The 24105-nt window shown below is 38.2% G+C and overlaps 1 protein-coding gene across 1 annotated transcript in view; it reads right to left on the bottom strand.

The window, feature by feature from the left end:
- The window catches only part of TOPAZ1 (testis and ovary specific TOPAZ 1), a 123990-nt gene that overhangs the window by 82541 nt on the left and 17344 nt on the right, over positions 1–24105 (bottom strand). The window contains exons 3-4 of the mRNA XM_036897180.2: positions 22144–22205; positions 21453–21580 (exon numbers count right to left, since the gene is read on the bottom strand). Coding sequence (XP_036753075.2) covers positions 21453–21580; positions 22144–22205 — 190 coding nt within the window. The remainder of the gene's footprint in view (positions 1–21452; positions 21581–22143; positions 22206–24105) is intronic.

A 24105-nucleotide genomic window follows, 5' to 3' on the forward strand; every position in this document is an offset into this window, starting at 1 on the left:
AAATTCCTGTTTCTGATATTGTATTTTAAGATGTAATCATAAGGGAAAACTAGGTGAAGGGTACACCCTTAAGGTATTTACACTGTTAGGAACTTAATGAATTCTGGCAAACATCTCCCAAAACCTATCCTTGCAGGATCTTTTCCTCAGTTTTAAGTAGATCTCTACAGAATCTCTACTACTTTTGCAACTTCCTGTGAGTCTGTTAATTGTTTCAAAGGTTAAAATTACACCAGGCGGAGCCAAGATGGCGGCGTGAGTAGGACAGTGGGAATCTCCTCCAAAAAACATACATATTTTTGAAAATACAACAAATACAACTATCCCTAAAAGAGGACCAGAAGATACAGGACAAGAGCCAGACCACATCCACACCTGCCTCGCAAAGGGGATAAGATACAAGCCCCGGCCCAGTGGGACCCGAGTGCCCCTCACCCCAGCTCCCGGTGGGAGGAGAGGAGTCGGAGCAGGGAGGGAGAGGGAGCCCAGGACTGCTAAATAGCCAGCCCTAGCCATCCGCACCAGAGCACAGACACAGTGCATGCGTGGGGTGCTGGAAACTAGGGAAGCAGGACAGTAAGACCTGTGAGCGGATCCCCGCAGTTGGCGACCCTGGGACAAAGAAAAGCAAGTGCTTTTTGAAAGTCTTAAGGGACAGGGACGCCACAGCTGGGCGCAAGCGTCCTGGGACACTCAGCCCAGCAGCTGGGAATTCTGGGGAACTCCGGGCACCCTAAACCCCTGGGCAGCAGCTCTGAGACCCCTCACAGTGATAAACAGCCCCCCTGTCTGTTCCCACTCCAGTGTCCAGCCATAGTAGAGCAGCAGCCTGAGGCTGGCCACACCCACAGCAAGGGAGCTTCCTCCATAGTGGCTGGGCAAGAAACAGACCCAGTCTACCCGCAATTGCCCAACACAAGCTGCTAGGGGTCGCCGATGTCCCAGTAAAAAAAGGCCAGGAGCAAGTGGAAAAGGTCTTGGCTCTCCCAGCTTACAGACGAGTCAATAGCATACCACTGCACCTACCAACATGAAAAGGCAAAAAAATTTGATCCAGACCAGGCTAACCCACACACCTTCGACATCCTCTCCTGAGAAGGAATCTGGGGAGATAGATTTAACCAATCTTCCTGAAAAAGAATTCAAAACAAAAGTCATAACCATGCTGATGGACTTGCAGAGAAATATGCAAGAACTAAGGAGGGAGAATACAGAAATAAAACAATCTCTGGAAGGACTTCAAAGCAGAATGGACGAGATGCAAGAGACCATTAATGGACCAGAAAACAGAGAATAAGAACGCAGAGAAGCTGACGCAAAGAGAGATAAAAGGATCTCCAGGAATGAAAGAATATTAAGAGAACTGTGTGACCAATCAAAAAGGAACAATATATGCATCATAGGAGTATTAGAAGAAGAAGAGAGAGAAAAAGAGATAAAAAGTGTCTTTGAAGAAATAATTGCTGAAAACTTCCCCAAACTAGGGGAGGAAATGGCCTCTCAGAACACAGAAACACACAGAACTCCCATGACAAGGGACCCAGGAGGGCAACACCAACACACATAATAATTAAAATGGCAAAGATCAAAGACAAGGACAGAGTATTAAAGGAAGCCAGAGAGAAAAAAAAGGTCACCTACAAAGGAAAACCCATCAGGCTATCATCAGACTTCTCAACAGAAACCTTACAGGCCAGAAGAGAATGGCATGATATATTTAATGCATTGAAACAGAAGGGCCTTGAACCAACAATATTGTATCCAGCACGATTATCATTTAAATATGAAAGAGGGATTAAACAATTCCCAGACAAGCAAAAGTTGAGGGAATTTGCCTCCCACAAACCACCTCTACAGGGTAACTTAGAGGGACTGCTCCAGATGGGAACACTCCTAAACAGAGCACAGAACAAAACACTCAACATATGAAGAATGGAGGAGGAGGAATAAGAAGGGTGAGAAATAAAGAATCATCAGACAGTGTTTATAATAGCTCAAAAAGCGAGTTAAATAAGACAGTAAGATAGTAAAGAAGCTAACCTTGAACCTTTGGTAACCACAAACTTAAAGCCTGCAATGGCAATAAGTACATATCTTTCAATAATCACCCTAAATGTAAATGGACTGAATGCACCAATCAAAAGATGCAGAGTAATAGAATGGATAAAAAAGCAAGACCCATCTATATGCTGCTTACAAGAGACTCACTTCAAACCCAAAGACATGCACAGATTAAAAGTCAAGGGATGGAAAAAGATATTTCATGCAAACAACAGGGAGAAAAAAGCAGGTGTTGCAATACTAGTAGCAGACAAAATAGACTTCAAAACAAAGAAAGTAACAAGAGATAAAGAAGGACATTACATAACGATAAAAGGCTCAGTCCAACAAGAGGATATAAATATTATAAATATATATGTACCCAATACAGGAGCACCAAAATATGTGAAACAAATACTAACACAATTAAAGGAGAAAATGTAATGCAATGCATTCATTTTGGGAGACTTCAACATACCACTCACTGCAAAGGACAGATCCACCAGACAGAAAATAAGTAAGGACACAGAGGTACTGAACAACACACGAGAACAGATGGACCTAATAGACATCTATAGAACTCTACATCCAAAAGCAACAGAATACACATTCTTCTCAAGTGCACATGGAACATTCTCCAGAATGGACCACATACTAGGCCACAAAAAGAGCCTCCGTAAATTCCAAAAGATTGAAATCCTACCAACCAACATTTCAGACCACAAACGTATAAAACTAGAAATAAACTGTACAAAGAAAGCAAAAAGGCTCACAAACACATGGAGGCTTAACAACATGATCCTAAGTAATCAATGGATCAACGACCAAATTAAAATGGAGATCCAGGAATACATGGAAACAAATGACAACAACAACACAAAAGCCCCAACTACTGTGGGACACAGCAAAAGCAGTCTTAAGAGGAAAGTATATAGCAATCCAGGCATATTTAAAGAAGGAAGAACAATCCCAAATGAATAGTCTAATGTCACAATTATCGAAATTGGAAAAAGAAGAACAAATGAGGTCTAAGGTCAGCAGAAGGAGGGACATAATAAAGATCAGAGGAGAAATAAATAAAATTGAGAAGAATAAAACAATAGAAAAAATCAATGAAACCAAGAGGTGGTTCTTCAAGAGAATAAAAAAAAATAGATAAGCCTCTAGCCAGACTTATTAAGAGAAAAAGAGAGTCGACACACATCAGCAGAATCAGAAACGAGAAAAGAAAAATCACGACAGACACCACAGAAATACAAAGAATTATTAGAGAATACTATGAAAACCTATATGCTAACAAGCTGGAAAGCCTAGGAGAAATGGACAACTTCCTAGAAAAATACAACCTTCCGAGATTGACCCAGAAAGAAACAGAAAATCTAAACAGACCAATTACCAGCAATGAAATTGAAGCGGTAATCAAAAAGCTACCCAAGAACAAAACCCCCAGGCCAGATGGATTTACCATGGAATTTTATCAGACATACAGAGAAGACATAATACCCATTCCCTTAAAGTTTTCCAAAAAATAGAAGAGGAGGGAATACTCCCAAACTCATTCTATGAAGCCTACATCACCCTAATACCAAAACCAGGCAAAGACCCCACCAAAAAAGAAAACTACAGACCAGTATCCCTGATGAACATAGATGCAAAAATACTCAACAAAATATTAGCAAACCGAATTCAAAAATACATCAAAAGGATCATACACCATGACCAAGTGGGATTCATCCCAGGGATGCAAGGATGGTACAACATTAGAAAATCCATCAACATCATTCACCACATCAACAAAAAGAAAGACAAAAACCACATGATCATCTCCATAGATGCTGAAAAAGCATTCGACAAAATTCAACATCCATTCATGATAAAAACTCTCAACAAAATGGGCATAGAGGGCAAGTACCTCAACATAATAAAGGCCATATATGATAAACCCACAGCCAACATCATACTGAACAGCGAGAGGCTGAAAGCTTTGCCTCTGAGATCGGGAACAAGACAGGGATGCTCACTCTCCCCACTGTTATTCAACATACTACTGGAGGTCCTAGCCATGGCAATTAGACAAAACAAAGAAATACAAGGAATCCAGACTGGTAAAGAAGAAGTTAAATTGTCACTACTTGCAGAAGACATGACACTGTACATAAAAAATCCTAAAGACTCCACTCCAAAATTACTAGAACTAATATCAGAATTCAGCAAAGGTGCAGGATACAAAATTAACACACAGAAATCTGTGGCTTTCCTATACACTAACAATGAACTAATAGAAAGAAAAATCAGGAAAACAGTTCTATTCACAATTGCATCAAAAAGAATAAAATACCTAGGAATAAACCTAACCAAGGAAGTGAAAGACCTATACCCTGAAAACTATAAGACACTCTTAAGAGAAATTACAGAGCTCACTAACAAATGGAAACTCATCCCATGCTCCTGGCTAGGAAGAATTAATATTGTCAAAATGGCCATCCTACCCAAAACAATATACAAATTCGATGTAATCCCTATCAAATTACCAACAGCATTCTTCAATGAACTGGAAGAAATAGTTCAAAAATTCATATGGAAACATCAAAAACCCCGAATAGAGAAAGCAATCCTGAGAAGGAAGAATAAAGTGGGGGGATCTCACTCCCCAACTTCAAGCTCTACTACAAAGCCACAGTAATCAAGACAATTTGGTACTGGCACAAGAACAGAGCCACAGACTAGTGGAACAGAATAGAGACTCCTAACATTAACCCAAACATATATGGTCAACTAATATTCGATAAAGGAGCCATGGACATACAATGGGGAAATGACAGTCTCTTCAACAGATGGTGCTGGCAAAACTGGACAGCTACATGTAAGAGAATGAAACTGGATCACTGTCTAACCCCATACACAAAAGTAAATTCGAAATGGATCAAAGACCTGAATGTAAGTCATGAAACCATAAAACTCTTAGAAAAAAACATAGGCAAAAATCTCTTAGACATAAGCATGAGTGACCTCTTCTTGAACATATCTCCCCGGGCAAGGGAAACAAAAGCAAAAATGAACAAATGGGACTACAACAAGCTGAAAAGCTTCTGTACAGCAAAGGACACCATCAATAGAACAAAAAGGTATCATACAGTATGGGAGAATATATTCAGAAATGACAGATCTGATAAAGGGTTGACATCCAAAATATATAAAGAGCTCACACATCTCAACAAACAAAAAGCAAATAATCCAATTAAAAAATGGGCAGAGGAGCTGAATAGACAGTTCTCTAAAGAAAAAATTCAGATGGTCAACAGACACATGAAAAGATGCTCCACATCGCTTGTCATCAGAGAAATGCAAATTAAAACCACAGTGAGATATCACCTCACACCAGTAAGGATCACCACCATCCAAAAGACAAACAACAATTGTTGGCGAGGATGTGGAGAAAGCGGAACCCTCCTACACTGTTGATGGGAATGTAAATTAGTTCAACCACTGTGGAAAGCAGTATGGAGATACCTCAAAATGCTTAAAATAGAAATACCATTTGACCCAGGAATTCCAGTTCTAGGAATTTACCCTATGAATGCAGCACTCCAGTTTGAAAAAGACAGATGCACCCCTATGTTTACTGCAGCACTATTTACTATAGCCAAGATATGGAAGCAATCTAAGTGTCCATCAGTAGGCGAATGGATAAAGAAGATGTGGTACATATACACAATGGAATATTACTCAGCTATAAGAAAAAAACAGATCCTACCATTTGCAACAACATGGATGGAGCTAGAGGGTATTATGCTCAGTGAAATAAACCAGGCAGAGAAAGACAAGTACCAAATGACTTCACTCATATGTGGAGTATAAGAAAAAAGGAAAACTGAAGGAACAAAACAGCAGCAGAATCACAGAACCCAAGAATGGACTAACAGTTACCAAAGGGAAAGGGACTGGGGAAGATGGGTGGGAAGGGGGGTTTATGATTATCATGTATAGTGTGGGGGGCACGGGTAGGGCTGTGCAACAGAGAGGACAAGTTATGATTTTACAGTATGTCACTACGCTGATGGACAGTGACTGTGAAGGGGTATGTGGGGGGGACATGGTGAAGGGGGGAGCCTAGTAAATGTAATGTCTTTCATGTAATTGTAGATTAATGATACCAAAATAAAAAAAAATTACACCAACACTTTAGCTATCTGGGGCTTAAAACTAGAATCATTAAGCAATTACTACCATGGGAAACCTAAAAATTGTTACAAATAGATTCTGGGTATAACTGATACGTAGAGGGGAAAAAAGAAACCAAAGGTCTCTAGACAAGTATATATAAAGATCAATAAGGAAGCATTTCTAAAAATTCACAGAAAACCATACATGGATGCAGAAAAGTAGTAGGCCAACCATTTGTCTTAAAGTCAACCTATTTACCCTCTAAAGCTCCTAAAGGGTAAGGTGAGACAGATGGATAAAAGTTTGTTAATTCCCAAATTTGGAGGCCAGATATGTCAAAGAGAAATTTATTGCCTAGATCATGCATTTTCTTAACAGTTGCAATTCTGAGTTACCATGGTATTAAAAGGATAAATGTATCATTCCCCTTCTCTTAAATCCAAGAAAGCATATTAAGAAGCAGTTAAATGATTTTGTAGGTTATTTTTAAGAGAGACTAAAAAGAGTCTACACCCTTTAAGTTATTTACAGTGTTAAGAACTTAATGAATTCTGGCAAACATCTCCCAAAATCTATCCTTGCAGGAGTGAATGTATTATATCTTTTCCTCAGTTTTAAGTAGAATAATAGTAGAATAAAAAGAAACTGTGTGTCTTATTTTTTAATTGGAATATTACTCAGCTATAAGTGATGGATGCAACAACATGGATGGAGCTAGAGGGTATTATGCTCAGTGAAATAAAGCAAGGGTTGGCAAGCTACCTTCAGGCTGATTGTTTGTATAAATATTTATCTGATTTATCAATTGCTATTTGTTGTCCATGGCTTCTTTTGTGCTACAATGGCAGAGTTGAAGAGCTTTGACAACCACCTTATGGCCCACAAAACTATACAAGTATTTACTACCTAACCCTTTGAAGAAAAAGTTTGCTGATACTTACTATAGTCAAGGGACTCTGCTGTGTGACCTTGGACAAGATACTGAGTCCAAGTCTCAGTATCTTTAGCTATAAAAGAAAATACTACTGCATACCTCATGTATAATAAAGGATTAACTCAGCAAGTATATATATAGTGTTTGTTAAAGGATGGCCCTTGACCTTCTCCTGGGAGGTAACTTCTAATCCCTTGGAATATGCTGCCTGTTAACTGTGTGTTTACCTGGGAGTCTGGGAAGCATATACTTATGCTCGGCGGCTTCAGGCCATGTGGTATCAGCTTGACCTCTGGAGGATCTGGAGACTTAGTGACTAAGGTCAGCCATTGCCTATGTGACTAACTCCAATAAAAACCCAGACCAGGGCACAGGTCAGTGGTTGAGAATACTATTATGTTGCCACACATCACTGCTGGGAAAAGCAAGCAGTGTCCTCACAACTAACAGCAACTGTGAGTTTGTGCCTAGTTTCTCAGGGCTCTGCCTTATGTGACTTTCATTTGCTACCTTTAATCTGCATTCTTTCACTCTAATAAACAGTAACCTCCAATATAACAGCTTTGCTGACCTCTGTGAGTTCTCTAAGCAAATCACTGAACCTAAGGGTGGTTTTGGGGACTCCTGAACAGTATCTCATTAAGTTATGGGGATAAAATGTGACCAACAGTGCCAGATGTTTAACAGTGGCTGGTTGGCATATAATAAAGGCCTAGTAAATACTGGCTATTGTCATTTTCAAACTATTAAGCAAATACTTTTTGAGATTTTTTTCATGTTATAGGTAGGACACTTAAGCACTTAAAGACTATTTTCAAATGAGGTGCACATTCAAATAATTCACTCAACGATTTGTGTTTTATTACTCTATATCAGCCACTGCTCTAGGTACTAAATATTCATAGAACACAAAATGGACAAAAATGCTTTCCTTCACTGAATTTCATCTTAGCAAGAGGAGAAAAACATAAATAAGTAAATATATAGGATGTCAGATCATGGTAAGTACAAGAAAAGAGGTTAAGAAATGTTGGGAGAAGGGAAAACATTGAAGTTTTAGATTGCATGGCCAGGGAAGTTCTGAGAACATGAAACTTGAGTGAAGATGTGAAGGAAATAAGGGAGACAGCTATACCGTGTTTTAGGAGAACATTCCAGGAAGATAAAATAGCAAGGGCAAAGGCCCTGCAATGGCAGAAAGCCTGCTATGTTCTAAGAGTAATAAGGAGGCTAGTGCAGTCAGAGTGAAATGGGTGAGGAAAGCACAGAGGAGATTAAAGAGGTAACAAGGTAGGGGAAAGAGTACAGGGAAGAGATATACGTGTACTTGTAGGTCAAAATAAGGATTATGGCTTCAAATCTTAATGATATTAGAATCCATCACAGTTTTAAGCAGAAGAACTGCATGATTTAACTTGTGCCATGTTGACAATAAACTACAGAAGGACAAGATTAGAAGCAGGAGATCTGTTGGAAGGCGACTGCAATATTCAGGTAAGAGATGTTACTAGCCTGTGTGGTGCTGGTGGGGTGACAGTTTCTAGATATCACCTGAAGGAAAAGCCAGCAGGATTTCCTTACAGTTGGTATGGAGTGAGAAAAAATAAGGAAATCCAAGGTTTTGAGCCTACCGATAAAAGATGGAGCAGCTAACAGAAAAGATTATAGGACGAGCTGTGGTTGGGGAAGAATTCAATTAAAAAAAACTTTAAAAAATAAATGATTTTATTTTTTACAAGGTATAATTGTCATACAATGTTATATTAGTTCTGGGTGTATAACATGGTGATTTGACACTTGTATACATTATGAAATGATTATAAATGTCTAGTTATACAAAGTTAATACAATATTATTGAGTATATTCCCATGGTGTATATTACATTCCCCTTGACTTATTTTATAACTGAAAGTTTGTACTTCTTCATCCTCTTCACTCTGTTCATCCACTACCTCTCAAACTGCCTTTCCCCTCTGGCAACCACCAATCTGTTCTCTGTATCTATGAGTCTGAGTTTTGTTTTGTTCGTTGTTTTATTAGGCTCCACATATAAGTGAAATTATGTGGTATTTTTCTTTTTCTGTCTGACATTTCACTTAGCATAATACTCTTAAGGTCATCCATGTTGTCACAAATGGCAAGATTTTATTATTTTTATGGCTGAGTAGTATTCCAGTATGTATGTATGCCACATCTTCTTTATCTATTCATCCATTGATGGAAACTTAGGCTGTCTCTTTATCTTGGCCATTGTAAATAATCCTTCAATGAACATAGGGGTGCATATATTTTTTGTTTTCCTTGGATAGATACCCAGTTGTGGTGATGGATTATGTGGTAGTTCTATTCTTAATTTTTTTAGGCCTTTCCACACTGTTTTCCATAGTGGTTGCACCAATTTACATTCGTACCAACAGTGCACAGGGTTCCTTTTCTCTGTAGTCCTCACTAAAACTTGCTATTTCTTATCTTTTTCTTTTTGAAGATCTAATAGGCTTTATTAAGAGACTCATGAATCAGGCAGCATCCCATCTAACAAGCAGAGAGATGCTACAAGAAGTTGTACAAAATGGAAGTTTTTTATAAGGAGGAGGGTGGGGCAAGAAGTTATTAGCAGAGGAATTAAGAGACTCATGAATCAGGCAGCATCCTATCTAACAAGCAGAGAGATGCTACAAGAAGTTGTACAAAATGGAAGTTTTTTATAAGGAGGAGGGTGGGGCAAGAAGTTATTAGCAGAAGAAAAGAAGAGAATGTTCTTCGCAAAGGTCATCTTGCCTCCGGGGGAAGAGTAAATGGTTTTATCATCAGATCACCTCATCTTCTTCTGGGGGATAGAGAGGACCCCTGTAACAGATTACCTCACTGGTGCTGACCATAAAGTTCTGACGGTTTCAGGCCACATTTCTGGGGGAGGTTGGAACTGCAGTTAGGTGTGGGATTAATCCCTGGTTTGGTGGTTTGGCCTGGCATAAGTGACTCCATTTGCCTCTGTGGTTTTCTTTTTGACAGTACTGTTTGTAAGAGACATTTACGTGTGTAAGGGAAATCTCCACTTGTAAGGCTGTCTCACCATGTAACCGGTTTTGGAGTCTGGGAAGTCCAAGATCAAGTTGTTGATTGATTTGGTTCCTGGTGAAAATTCTCTTTATGACTTAAAGAGATGGTTGCTTCTCACAGTGTCAATTATGGAAGCTGACAAGTTCCCAGATCCAGGAGAGTTGATGGTGTGATTCTAGTCAGAAGGCCAGCAGGCTCAAGACCTGAGAATTTCAGCCCTGGGCAAGTTCACTATGGATTCAGTGAGACCCAGAAATTACAGGTGAATGTTCTTGGGGTAAAAGGGTTTATATCCGGCTTTATTCTCATGATGGTAGGCTGAGTACTATAATCATGTCTGCATCTAGCAGTCTGCAGGTTCGTATTCCACCACTCCCATCTCTGCCTCCACCTATTTCTTATCTTTCTGATACAAGCCATTCTGACAGTTATAATGTGATATCTCCTTGTGGTTTTGATTTGCATTTGCTTGATGATAGTGATACTGAGCACCTTTCCATATGCTTGCTGGCCATCAGTATGACTTCTCTGGAAAAATGTCTATTCAGATCCTCTGCTCATTTTTTAATTGGACTGCTTATGTTGTTACTGAGTTGTATAGGGTTTTTTGCATATTTTGGATAATAACTCCTTACCAGATACATGATTTGCAAGTATCTCCTCCCATTCAGTAGGTTGCCTTTTTGTTTTATTGATAGTTTCCTTCACTGTGCAGGAACTTTAGTTTGATGTAGTCCCATTTGTTCTGTTTTGCTTTTCTTTCCCCTGTCTTTGAAGTCAGCTCAAAAAAAAAATCACTGAGATTGATGCGAAGGAGCTTCCTGCCTCTGTTTTCTTCTGGGAATTTCATGGCTTCAGGTCTTATATTCAAGTCTTTAATCCTTTTGGTATATAGTATAAGACTGTGGTCCAGCTTCTCTTGTATGTAGCTGTCCAGTTTTACCAAAACCATTTATTGAAAAGGCAATCATTTCCCCTTGGTATATTCTTGCATTTGTTGTAAATTAATTGACCATATATGCGTAAGTTTATTTCTGGGCTATTACATTTCACTGACCTATTAGTCTGGTTTTAATGTCAATACCACACTGTTTTGATTATTATAGCTTTGCAGTATAGTCTGAAGCCAGGGAGCATGATACTTCCATCTTTGTTCTTCTCTCTCAAGATTGCTTTGGCTATTTGAGGTCTTTTTGTGGTTCCATCTAAATGTTAGAATTGTTTGTTCTAATTCTGTGAAAAATGTAATTGGAATTTCGAGGGAGATAGCATTGAATCTGTAAACCACACTGGGTACTATGATCATTTTAACAGTATTGATTCTTCTAAGCCATGAGCACAGAGTACCTTTCCATTTATTTCATCTTCTTCAGTTTCTTTCACCAATGTCATAGTTTTCATAGTACAGGTCATTCATATCCTTGGTTAAACTTATTCCTAAGTATTTTATTATTTTTGATGCAGTTGTAAATGGGATTGTTTTCTTAATTTCTCTGACAGTATGTTATTGCTATATAGAAATACAAAAGATTTTTGTATGTTGCTTTTGTATTTTGCAATTTTGCTGAATTCATTTATTAGTTCTAACAGCTTTATGTGTTAGAGACTTTAGGGTTTTCTATATATATTATGTCATTTGCAAATAATGAGTTTTAATTCTTCCCTTCCAATTTGGATGTCTTTTATTTATTTTTTTCTTGCCTAAGTACTATGGCTATACAATGTTGAATAAAAACAGCAAGAGAGTTCATCCTTGTCTTGTTCTCGATCTTAGAGGAAAAGCTTTCAGCTTTTCACTATGAAGTATGGTATTAGCTGTAGGTTTGTCATATGTGAACTTTATTAGGCTAAGGTACATTTCATCTATAACCACTTTGTTAAGAGGTTTTATAATAAATGGATGTTGAATTTTGTTTAACACATTTTCTGGATCTACTGAGCTGATATGATTTATTTTTTGTATTTTATTTTGTTATCATTAATGTACAATTACATGAACATTATGGTTACTAGACTCTCACCATTATCAAGTCACCCCCACATACCCCATTACAGTCCCTGTCCATCAGCTCACTACATGTCTTCCCTGTGTTGTACTGCCTTCCCTGTGCCACCCACCCACATTAAGTGTGCTAATAGTAAAGCCCCCCTTTCCCCCTTATCCCTCCCTTCCCACTGAGCCTCCCCAGTCCCTTTCCCTTTGGTAACTGTTAGTTCATTCTTGGGTTCTTTGAGTTTGCTGCTGTTTTGTTCCTTCAGTTTTTGCTTTGTGAGCTGATATGATTTTTACTGTTCATTTTGTTAATGTGGTATATTACATTGATTGATTTGCAGATGTGGAATCATCCTTGTACCAGTGGAACAAATCCCACTTAATCATGATACAGGATCCTTTTAATGTATTGCTCAGTTCACTAATTTTGGTATCAAGGTGATATTACCCTCATAAAATGAGTTTGGAAATGTTCCCTCTTCTATTTTTTGGAAGTTTGACAAAGATAGGTATTAAATCTTTGAATGTTTCGTAGAATTCACCAGTGAAGCCATCTGTGCCTGTCCTTTTGTTTGCTGGGAAGTTTCTGATTATTGATTCAACCTCTGTACTGAATAAACTGAAAAATCAGTTTATTCAGATTTTCCATATCTTTATGATTCAGTCTCAGAAGACTGTCAGTTTTTAGGATTTATCCATTTCTTCTAGGTTATCAAACTTGTGGGTATATATTTGTTCATAACAGCCTTATTATTCTTCGTATTTCTGCCGTTATCAGCTGTAGCTTCTCTTTCATTTCTGACTTTAATTGAGCACTGTCTTACCAATGGGTTTCAGACCCAGGCAAGTTTGCTATGGATTCAGTGTGACCAAAGAAAATGACAGCAAAATGTTCTTGGGTGAAAGGGTTACACCCAAGTTTATTTCCAGGTGGCAGTCAGTCACTAAAATCCCATTCACTCACAGTGAGTCTGTATGCAGCAAGCCAGTCTCTGCCTCTGGGCCCCTCTGTCCACACAGCTGTCCTGTGGGCTTCTCTGCACGCCATCCCACACAGCCATCCTCTGGGCCTCTGCCCTCGGGAATGCCACCACTCCAGCCTCTGCTCTGCTCTCCTGCAGCCTTGCAGATCTGCCACCATGTTGCACCCAGATCACTGAGTGGAGCTCTTATACTTTTCTTTTTTTTTAATTTTGGTATCATTAATTGACAATTACATGAAGAACATTATGTTTACTAGGCTCCCCCCTACACCAAGTCCCCCCCACATACCCCTTCACAGTCACTGTCCATCAGCGTAGTAAGATGCTGTACAATCACTACTTGTCTTCTCTGTGTTGTAGAGCCTGCCCTGTACCCCCCCACATTATACTTGCTAACTGTAATGTCCCCTTTATTTTTCCCCACCCTTACCCCTACCATCCCACCCATCCTCCCCAGTCCCTTTCCCTTTGGTAACTGTTAGTCCATTCGTGGGTTCTGTGATTCTTCTGCTGTTTTTCTCCTTCAGTTTTTCTTTGCTCTTATACTCCACATATGAGTAAAATCATTTCGTATTTGTCTTCCTCCGCCTGGCTTACTTCACTGAGCATAATACCCTCTAGTTCCATCCATGTTGATGCAAATGGTAGGATTTGTTTTCTTCTCATAGCTGAATAATATTCCATTGTGTATATGTACCACGTCTTCTTTATCCATTCATCTATTGATGGACATTTAGGTTGCTTCCATTTCTTGGCTATAGTAAATAGTGCTGCAGTAAACATAGGGGTGCATCTGTCTTTTTCAAACTGGAGTGCTGCATTCATAGGGTAAATTCCTAGAACTGGAATTCCTGGGTCAAATGGTATTTCTATTTTAAGCATTTTGAGGTATCTCCATACTGCTTTCCACAGTGGTTGAACTAATTTACATTCCCATCAACAGTGTAGGAGGGTTCCGCTTTCTCCACATCCTCGCCAACAATTGTTGTTTGTCTTTTGGATGGTGGTGATCCTTACTGGTGTGAGGTGATATCTCACTGTGGTTTTAATTTGCATTTCTCTGATGACAAGCGATGTGGAGCATCTTTTCATGTGTCTGTTGACCATCTGAATTTTTTCTTTAGAGAACTGTCTATTCAGCTCCTCTGCCCATTTTTTAATTGGATTATTTGCTTTTTGTTTGTTGAGATGTGTGAGCTCTTTATATATTTTGGATGTCAACCCTTTATCAGATCTGTCATTTCTGAATATATTCTCCCATACTGTATGATACCTTTTTGTTCTATTGATGATGTCCTTTGCTGTACAGAAGCTTTTCAGCTTGTTGTAGTCCCATTTGTTCATTTTTGCTTTTGTTTCCCTTGCCTGGGGAGATATGTTCAAGAAGAGGTCACTCATGCTTATGTCTAAGAGATTTTTGCCTATGTTTTTTTCTAAGAGTTTTATGGTTTCATGACTTACATTCAGGTCTTTGATCCATTTCGAATTTACTTTTGTGTATGGGGTTAGACAGTGATCCAGTTTCATTCTCTTACAAGTAGCTGTCCAGTTTTGCCAGCACCATCTGTTGAAGAGACTGTCATTTCCCCATTGTATTCCATGGCTCCTTTATTGAATATTAGTTGACCACATATGTTTGGGTTAACGTTAGGAGTCTCTATTCTGTTCCACTGGTCTGTGGCTCTGTTCTTGTGCCAGTACCAAATTGTCTTGATTACTGTGGCTTTGTAGTAGAGCTTGAAGTTGGGGAGTGAGATCCCCCCCACTTTATTCTTCTTTCTCAGGATTGCTTTGGCTATCTGGGGTCTTTGGTGTTTCCATATGAATTTTTGGACTATTTCTTCCAGTTCGTTGAAGAATGCTGTAGGTAATTTGATAGGGATTGCATCGAATCTGTATATTGCTTTGGGCAGGATGGTCATTTTGACAATATTAATTCTTCCTAGCCAGGAGCATGGGATGAGTTTCTATTTGTTAGTGTCCTCTTTAATTTCTGTTAAGAGTGTCTTGTAGTTTTCAGGGTTTAGGTCTTTCACTTCCTTGGTTAGGTTTATTCCTAGGTATTTTATTCTCTTTGATGCAATTGTGAATGGAATTGCTGTCCTGATTTTCTCTTTCTATTAGTTCATTGTTAGTGTATAGGAAAGTCACAGATTTCTGTGTGTTAATTTTGTATCCAGCAACTTTGCTGAATTCTGATATTAGTTCTAGTAGTTTTGGAGTGGAGTCTTTAGGGTTTTTTAAGTACAATATCATGTCATCTGAAGATAGTGACAGTTTGATTTCTTCTTTACCAATCTGGATTCTTTCTGTTTGTTTTGTCTAGTTGCCATGGCTAGGACCTCCAGTACTATGTTGAATAACAGTGGAGAGAGTGGGCATCCCTGTCGTGTTTCCAATCTCAGAGGAAAAGCTTTCAGCCTCTCGCTGTTTAGTATGATGTTAGCTGTGGGTTTATCCTATATGGCCTTTATTATGTTGAGGTACTTGCCCTCTATACCCATTTTGTTGAGAGTTTTTATGATGAATGGATGTTGAATATTGTCGAATGCTTTTTCAGCAGCTATGGAGATGATCATGTCGCTTTTGTCCTTTTTGTTGATGTGGTGAATGATGTTGACGGATTTTCGAATGTTGTACCATCCTTGCATCTCTGGGATGAATCCCACTTGGTCATGGGGTATGGTCCTTTTGATGTATTTTTGAATTCAGTTTGCTAATATTTTGTTGAGTATTTTTGTGTCTAAATTCATCACGCATATTGGTCTGTAGTTTTCTTTTTTGGTGGGGTCTTTGCCTGGTTTTGGTATTAGGGTGATGTTTGGCTTCATAGAATGAGTTTGGGAGTATTCCCTCCTCTTCTATTTTTTGGAAAACTTTAAGGGAATGGGTATTATATCTTCTCTGTATGTCTGATAAAATTCCATGGTAAATCCATCTGGCCTGGGGGTTTTGTTCTTCGGTAGCTTTTTGATTACCGCTTCAATTTCATTGCTGGTAATTGGTCTGTTTAGATTTTCTGTTTCTTTCTGGGTCAATCTCGGAAGGTTGTATTTTTCTAGGAAGTTGTCCATTTCTCCTAGGTTTTCCAGCTTGTTAGCATATAGGTTTTCATAGTATTCTCTAATAATTCTTTGTATTTCTGTGGGGTCCGTCATGATTTTTTCTTTCTCATTTCTGATTCTGTTGATGTGTGTTGATTCTCTTTTCTCTTAATAAGTCTGGCTAGCAGCTTATATATTTTGTTAATTTTCTCAACGACGCAGCTCTTGGTTTCATTGATTTTTTTCTATTGTTTTACTCTTCTCAATTTTATTTATTTCTTCTCTGATCTTTATTATGTCCCTCCTTCTGACCTTAAGCCTCATTTGTTCTTCTTTTTCCAATTTGGTAATTGTGACATTAGACTATTCATTTGGGATTGTTCTTCCTTCTTTAAATATGCCTGCATTGCTATATACTTTCCTCTTATGACTGCTTTCACTGCGTCCCACAGAAGTCGGGGCTTTGTGTTATTGTTGTCATTTGCTTGCATATATTGCTGGATCTCCATTTTAATTTGGTCATTGATCCATTGATTATTTAGGGGCATGTTGTTAAGCCTCCATGTGTTTGTGAGCCTTTTTTCTTTCTTTGTACAATTTATTTCTAGTTTTATACCTTTGTGGTCTGAAAAGTTGGTTGGTAGGATTTCAATCTTTTAGAATTTACTGAGGCTCTTTTTGTGGCCTAGTATGTAGTCTATTCTGGAGAATGTTCCATGTGCACTTGAGAAGAGTGTGTATCCTGTTGCTTTTGGATGTAGAATTCTACAGATGTCTATTAGGTCCATCTGTTCTAGTGTGATGTTCAGTGCCTCTGTGTCCTTACTTATTTTCTGTCTTGTGGATCTGTCCTTTGGAGTGGTGATGTGTTAAAGTCTCCCAAAATGAATACATTGCATTCTATTTCCTTTTAATTGTGTTAGTATTTGTTCACATATATTGGTGCTCCTGTATTGGGTGCATATATGTTTATAATGGTTATATCCTCTTGTTGGACTGAGCCTTTTATCATTATGTAATGTCCTTCTTTATCTCTTGTTACTTTCTTTGTTTTGAAGTCTATTTTGTCTGATACTAGTATTGCAGCACCTGCTTTTTTCTTCCTATTGTTTGCATGAAATATCTTTTTCCATCCCTTGACTTTTAATCTGTGCATGTCTTTGAGTTTGAGGTGAGTCTCTTGTAAGTAGCATATAGATGGGTCTTGCTTTTTTATCCATTCCATTACTCTGTGTCTTTTGATTGGTGCATTCAGTCCATTTACATTTAGGGTGATTATTGAAAGATATGTGCTTATTGCCATTGCATGCTTTAAGTTTGTGGTCACCAAAGGTTCAAGGTTAGCTTCTTTACTACCTTACTGTCTAACTTAACTCGCTTATTGAGCTATTATAAAGATAGTCTGATGATTCTTTATTTCTCTCCCTTCTTATTCCTCCTCCTCCATTTTTCATATGTTGGGTGTTTTGTTCTATGCTATTTTTAGGAGTGCTCCTATCTAAAATACCCTGTAGAGGTGTTTTGTGGGAGGCAAATTCCCTCAACTTTTGCTTGTCTGGGAATTGTTTAATCCCTCTTTCATATTTAAATGATAATCGTGCTGGATAGAGTATCGTTGGTTCAAGGCCCTTCTGTTTCATTGCATTAAATATATCATGCCATTCTCTTCTGGCCTGTAAGGTTTCTGTTGAGAAGTCTGATGATAGCCTGATGGGTTTTCCCTTGTAGGTGACCTTTTTTCTCTCTCTGCCTGCCTTTATTACTCTGTCCTTGTCCTTGATCTTTGCCATTTTAATTATTATGTGTCTTGGTGTTGTCCTCTTTGGGTCCCTTCTGTTGGGAGTTCTGTGTGCTTCTGTAGTCTGAGCAACTATTTCCTCCCCCAGTTTGGGAAGTTCTTGGCTATTATTGCTTCAAAAACAGTTTCGATCCCTTTTCGTCTCTCTTCTTCTTCTGGTACCCCTATAATGCAGATATTGTTCCTTTTGGATTGGCCACACAGTTCTCTTAATATTGTTTCATTTCTGGAGATCCTTTTCTTTCTCTCTGCATCAGCTTCTATGTGTTCCTATTCTCTGGTTTCTAGTCCATTAATGGCCTCTTGTATCCCATCCATTCTGCTTTTAAGTCCTTCCAGAGATTGTTTCATTTCTGTAGTCTCCCTGTGTACTTGCTCCTTTAGCTCTTGCATATTTCTCTGCAGATCCATCCACATGTTTATGATTTTTATTTTGAGTTCTTTTTCAGGGAGACTGGTTAGGTCTATCTCTGCAGATCCTCTCTCAGGGGTTTTCTGGACTATTTTGGACTGGACTAAATTTTTCTGCCTTTTCATGGTGATAGCGGTGGCTGTAGGCAGGTTGCAGGTGTGTCAGCTGGGAGAAGAAAGTCCTTTCCTGCTTGCTGGATGCCTTACCCTTCTCCGCTGCCTGTGTCGGTTACCCGCACTCCTGGAGCAGCCACCGGGTTAATCCCATAAGCTGCTGTGGACGGGGTCTCTGTCAGAGCAGCGCAGAGCCCTGTGGGGAGAGGCAGGCACCCCACGTGTGCTCCTTCATGATGGCAGTGCCCCTGCCACGCAGTTGTGTACCAGCAGTGGCCTTTGGGTCTGGCTCGGGCGGCTGTGCATCGGGCTGGGATTCCCGTTGTCTGCTGAGGGCGCGGCTGCTCCCTCTGGCACTGTTGTAGGTGCATGTAAGCCTTGGAGCTCTTTTTATAGAGTCAACAGCCATGTAGTGCCCACAGGTTTTCAGTGAGCTAGTCAACCACAGCCAGGTGAGAATCCTGGCCAGAGGAACTCTCTTTTTATCCACAGCACTTTTTTTCTTGGTGAGACTAGCTAAAGGTTTGTCAGTTTTGTTTATCTTTTCAAAGTACCTACTCTCAGTTTCATTAATTTTTTGTTGTTGTCTTTTAATTCTCTATTTCACTGATTTCCACTCTGATCTTTATTTTCTTCCTTCTGGTAACTTTGGGCTTCTTGTTCTAGTTCCTTTAGCTGTAAAGTTAAATTGTTTTGAGATTTCTTGTTTCTTGAGGTAAACCTGTACTGCTAGGAACTTCTCTCTTAGAACCGCTTTTGCTGCATCCCATAGATTTTGGCAAGTCATATTTCTGTCTTCATTTGATTTGTTTTGTGTTTTGTGACCTAACGTCATGTATCCCAGAGAATGTTCCATGTGCACTTGAGAAGAATGTATATGCTACTGATTTTGGATGGAACATTCCGTATATATCTACAAAGTCCATTTGGTATAATGTGTGAGCTAAGGCTGATGTTTCCTTATTGATTTTCTCACTGGACTAACTATCCAATTATGTAAGTGGGGTGTTAAAGTCCCCTACTATTATTGTATTGTCGTCTATTTTTCCCTTTAGGTCTGTTAATATTTGCTTTATATATTTTAGTGCTCCTATGTTGGTGTGTAAATATTTATTAATGTATCTTCTTGCTAGATTGACCTCTTTATTATATAGTACCCCTTTTGTCTTTTATTCTTTGTTTTAAAGTCTATGTTGTCTGATATAAGCATAGCTATACTAGCTTCTTTTTGTTTAGATTTTCATGGAATACCTTCTTCCCTCCATTTTCTTTCAGTTTGTGTGCATCCTTACTTCTGAAGTTAGCCTCTTATAGGCAGTACACAGATGGGTCAGGAGTTCAGTTTTGAACATGTTAAGTTTGAAATACCTAATTGGACATCCAAGTGGACAAATCAAGTAGACAGGTAGACAAAGTTCTGCAGTCCAGGAAAGAAGTTCAAGATGGAGATAAATATACATATATGTATAATATATACATATATATAATAAATATATACAATATATTTATATATTTGAAATATAAATAAATTTATAAAAGTATATACATGTTCTTATAATCTTGCACACACATAGCATTTCATGCACTGAGGTTGGATGAGACCATCTTAAGGAGTAAATCTAGACAGGGAAAAAGAGCAGAGTCACAGTCTAAGCTCCGGGTCACTTCAGTATGTACAAGTTAGGGAGATGAGGAGAGACCAGCAAAACCAACTGAGAAGTCACAGACAGAAAGACAGAAAGTAAACCAGGCAAGTATGTTTATCCTGGAAGTGTAAAAAGTGTTTCAAGGAAGGAGTGATTAAATGCGTCAAATAGCGGTAATAGGTTAAGTAAAATTAAGACTGAGATTCAGCAACAAGGAGGTCATTGGAGAGTTTAGGAAGGGTAGTTCTTGTGGAGGTGAAGGCAAGTATCTTTGAATGGCTTCAAGAGAACTAGAGGGGAGAAAGTGGAGATAATGGGTACAGATAAGTCTTCTGAGAAATAGGATGATGGCTGAAAAGGAAAATGGGACCATGAAAGGGTTTTTTTCATTTTGTTTGAAGTTGGGTGAAAAGTGTGTTGATGAGAATGATCCAATAATAAAAGAAGAGTTATTGGAGGAGTATATTAAGAGAGAGAAGAGATGGACTCTAGCACACAGGTGGAGGGAATAACCTTGGCTAGTTCATACACGGTAATAGAAGAGAAGATGGAGTTTTGGGAGCAGATACACACAGGTGGACTAATATACTGGTGGGAACTTTGGAAGTTCTTTTCCAATTTAATTTTCTTGGTGAAATAGGAAATTAGGTTGTTAGCTGTGAGGATGAATGAGGAGGAGTAAGAAGAAAGAAGAAAATACAAAATGGTTGCCTTGGAGTCAGTTTAATTACTCAAAAGTTTAAGGTAATTATACATATTATCTGGCATAAAGCAAGAACCAACTTGATATCCCAAATTTTCCCCATATCATACTACAGTGGCATGTCCCACCATTAAGTTACACTTAGCTTCAATTCCTATACGTTCTATATCTGTGGTTGAATAACTTATATTTACTTTCACAGCCCTCTGGTAGTATGATATTCTAAAATTTCAAAGATCAAATGACATTCAGTACTTTGTCTTTAACTAGGCAGGAAAATAACAATTTAGAAAGACCTACACAGGTTTGAGGTAAACTTCAGGACACAACAAAAACAAAAAAGTTAAATATACAATTAAATACTACTTCCCAACATGGGAAACCATGGTAATAGTGTGCCTATGCAAAGCATTGAGCAATACACCCTGTGGCCAGAGGGATGGGATTCTTTCACTCCGTAAGAAGGAGTTATACCTGTCACCTGACAGCACTGTTGGGTCAAACTTTTGTATTACCGTATTTAGGTCAAGAAATAAGAAAATGCAAAAGATTCTCTAGTACCTTTTCATCCAAGTCTGAAACTGTTATCTTTTCACTGAAGTCTCCTGACTTTTCATTTTCAGAGGTCTCATCCGTAACTTCTCCTAAAGAAATGTTTGTACCTTTGGAATCATGTTTTAACTCATTTGCTGAAAGGAAATAATGTTCAACTGCAGAAATTTTAAATGACAGTATAAGTAAGTCATTCAAAGACTGTTCTAAGAATCACTTAGAATTCAGAGACTCTTTTAAAGTCCAGTGTGACAAAATGTAGAGCTTTCAGCAAATTATATAATTATTCCTCCCTATCAAAATAACTCTATTATGCAGTATTAAAACAATTGGAAGTAAGACAAAATTATGGTTAGTACTACAAAAATTTTTGAAAGGATTCAGACTTACAGTGTGGTAAAACTTAAAAATATTTCAATTTAAAAAATTAGGCTTAAAAAGTTGCTACGGTCAATTGCCTATCTTTTATAGATAAAGCCTAACAAAATTATTTAGTAAATGCCCTAATGGAAAATTTCTTGAAAACCTGATCTGCCAACCAGGCAATTAAAACAAAAAAACTGACAAACTGTGAAACATAAGGTTAACAGAACTCCCAAATGAAAAACTTCATATTTTAATGAATTCATTTCGAGTGGATATGAATGGACATATAAAAAGCTCCTTCAATATTGAGTATTGTGAAAATCTCGAATTTTACCTGCTGAGAAGGAAGCACAGATCTCTGACCTCATCAATCCAGGATCCAGTACAGGAACTTCTCTATCATAAAGCAAACAGAGCTTAAACATTGTAACATATTCTATGCAGAACTGTTCTTCTAAACCTTACATAATACTAGCTTTAGCATCTAGTGAACATCAGCTCACGTCGTCCAAGAGCAAAGCATTATCCTGGGACTCAGACACCAGCACCCCAAGTAGAGTCCTCATTGCTTCTTTAATTACATATGCCACAACTGTGAGGGAATGGTGATGGTCAAAATTTGTGACTCAGAGAACCTGATGATATATATATGCCAAGCATTGTCTAGAAAAATTAAGGTATAACACCAATACAAGATAATGTTTAACTTCTATTCTCAAGCATGAGTATGTATGTCGTAACTACCATGTGAAAGGAAGTCAGTTTGACAGCAGTTGAGTCTTTTTTTTATAGTCTTGTAAGACAACATGTGACTGTCTGTTTTGTATTTGTCTGTCTAAAAGTTAAGGCTATGGACATCAGAGTTAGACCAACCTAGGTTCTACTGATCTGCCACTTGCTGTGTCAACTGTGGCAAAATTATTTAACTTCTCTAACTGTATATGTAAATGAGAAATACACCTACCCATGAAGTCATTGTGAGATTAAATGATATAGGCTCAACAAATGCAAATTACATCTCTGGAAGATACCACAAAATAAATGGCCAAGTACTATCCCATTTTTAAAAACTTAGATAAAAATATATAAAAGCACACAGGAAATATAGTCAACACCCATAACCCCACCATTTACTCCTTTAATAAATGGGTTAAACCTATCCTACAACTCGGTAACTCATTGGTTCAGGTCCTAGGCAAGAAAGAGGGAAACTAAACAAAATATTTTATAAACAATGATCTTTGAAGTTTTCGAACACATGAAATATTTTTTCCCACACCACAAACTCAAGAAACAATCAGAAGCATAAAGTATCAGTTTAAAGAATGGAAAAAATAATATAAACAGAAGACACTAAAGAAAACATGCAAATCTCCTCCTCCTATTCATATCTCTTTAAACTCCTATCTGTCTACTAGAGTGACTCCATTTCAGGATTTCAACAGTCTCTCCAATTCAACATGTCTAAATATGGGAAACCAGGTATTATCCTTAACTTCTCTGGCCTTATCCCCATCTGATTCATCAATCTTCACTTTCTAAATCTCTCAAATCCACTCCTACTTCTGGTTGAAGTCACTATGTCCTTTTGGTCAAATTATTACAACAGCTCCATCAGTTTATTCTTCACAGTAGAGCTATAATGATTTTAAAAATGTAAATCTGATCACATTTTCTCTATACTTAAGCATCCTTCAGTGAATCCCTATGTGCCCTTAAGATAAAGTTCAAACTCACCATGAATTTTAGTTTATCTATGGTGGTCTGTTTATTCTTGTAATCCTGACATATTAGTTATAAATAGTTTCCCATTTACCCCTCAAATGTTTTGCAATTCAGAAGATAAATTCTATGGTCATCCTATTTGTAAAGTCCTCCATGACTGAGCTTTCTGCATATTCTGTACTTTGGTTTATTGCCATTTGAACCCTAAGCCATGGGATGTTATTTCTGTTTCTCAGTTGTGGCATGCTCTTCCCTGTGGGCCTTTATATAGGCTATATCTTCTATGACAAAATTCTATTCACTTTTCTTCACCTATTGGCCAATTCCTACTCATTCTTTAGTGTTCACCATAAATGTCACTTTGATCAGGAAGCCTTTAAGATCTTGCACTTCTCCAATCACATTTTATTGTCCTTGCTTTACTTGCCTCCCTTGGCAGACTAAAACTTCTGTGAGGACAAGGCCCATCCATGTGTGTGTACTTGCTCTCCATATACTCAGCACCTAGCAACTTCCTGGTCAGACACTAAGGACAACCAAATAAAGATGCTTCTCTCCTGTCTAGGAACTC

The sequence above is a fragment of the Manis pentadactyla genome, chromosome 1 (genome assembly GCF_030020395.1).
Source record: "Manis pentadactyla isolate mManPen7 chromosome 1, mManPen7.hap1, whole genome shotgun sequence".
NCBI lineage: Eukaryota > Metazoa > Chordata > Mammalia > Pholidota > Manidae > Manis > Manis pentadactyla.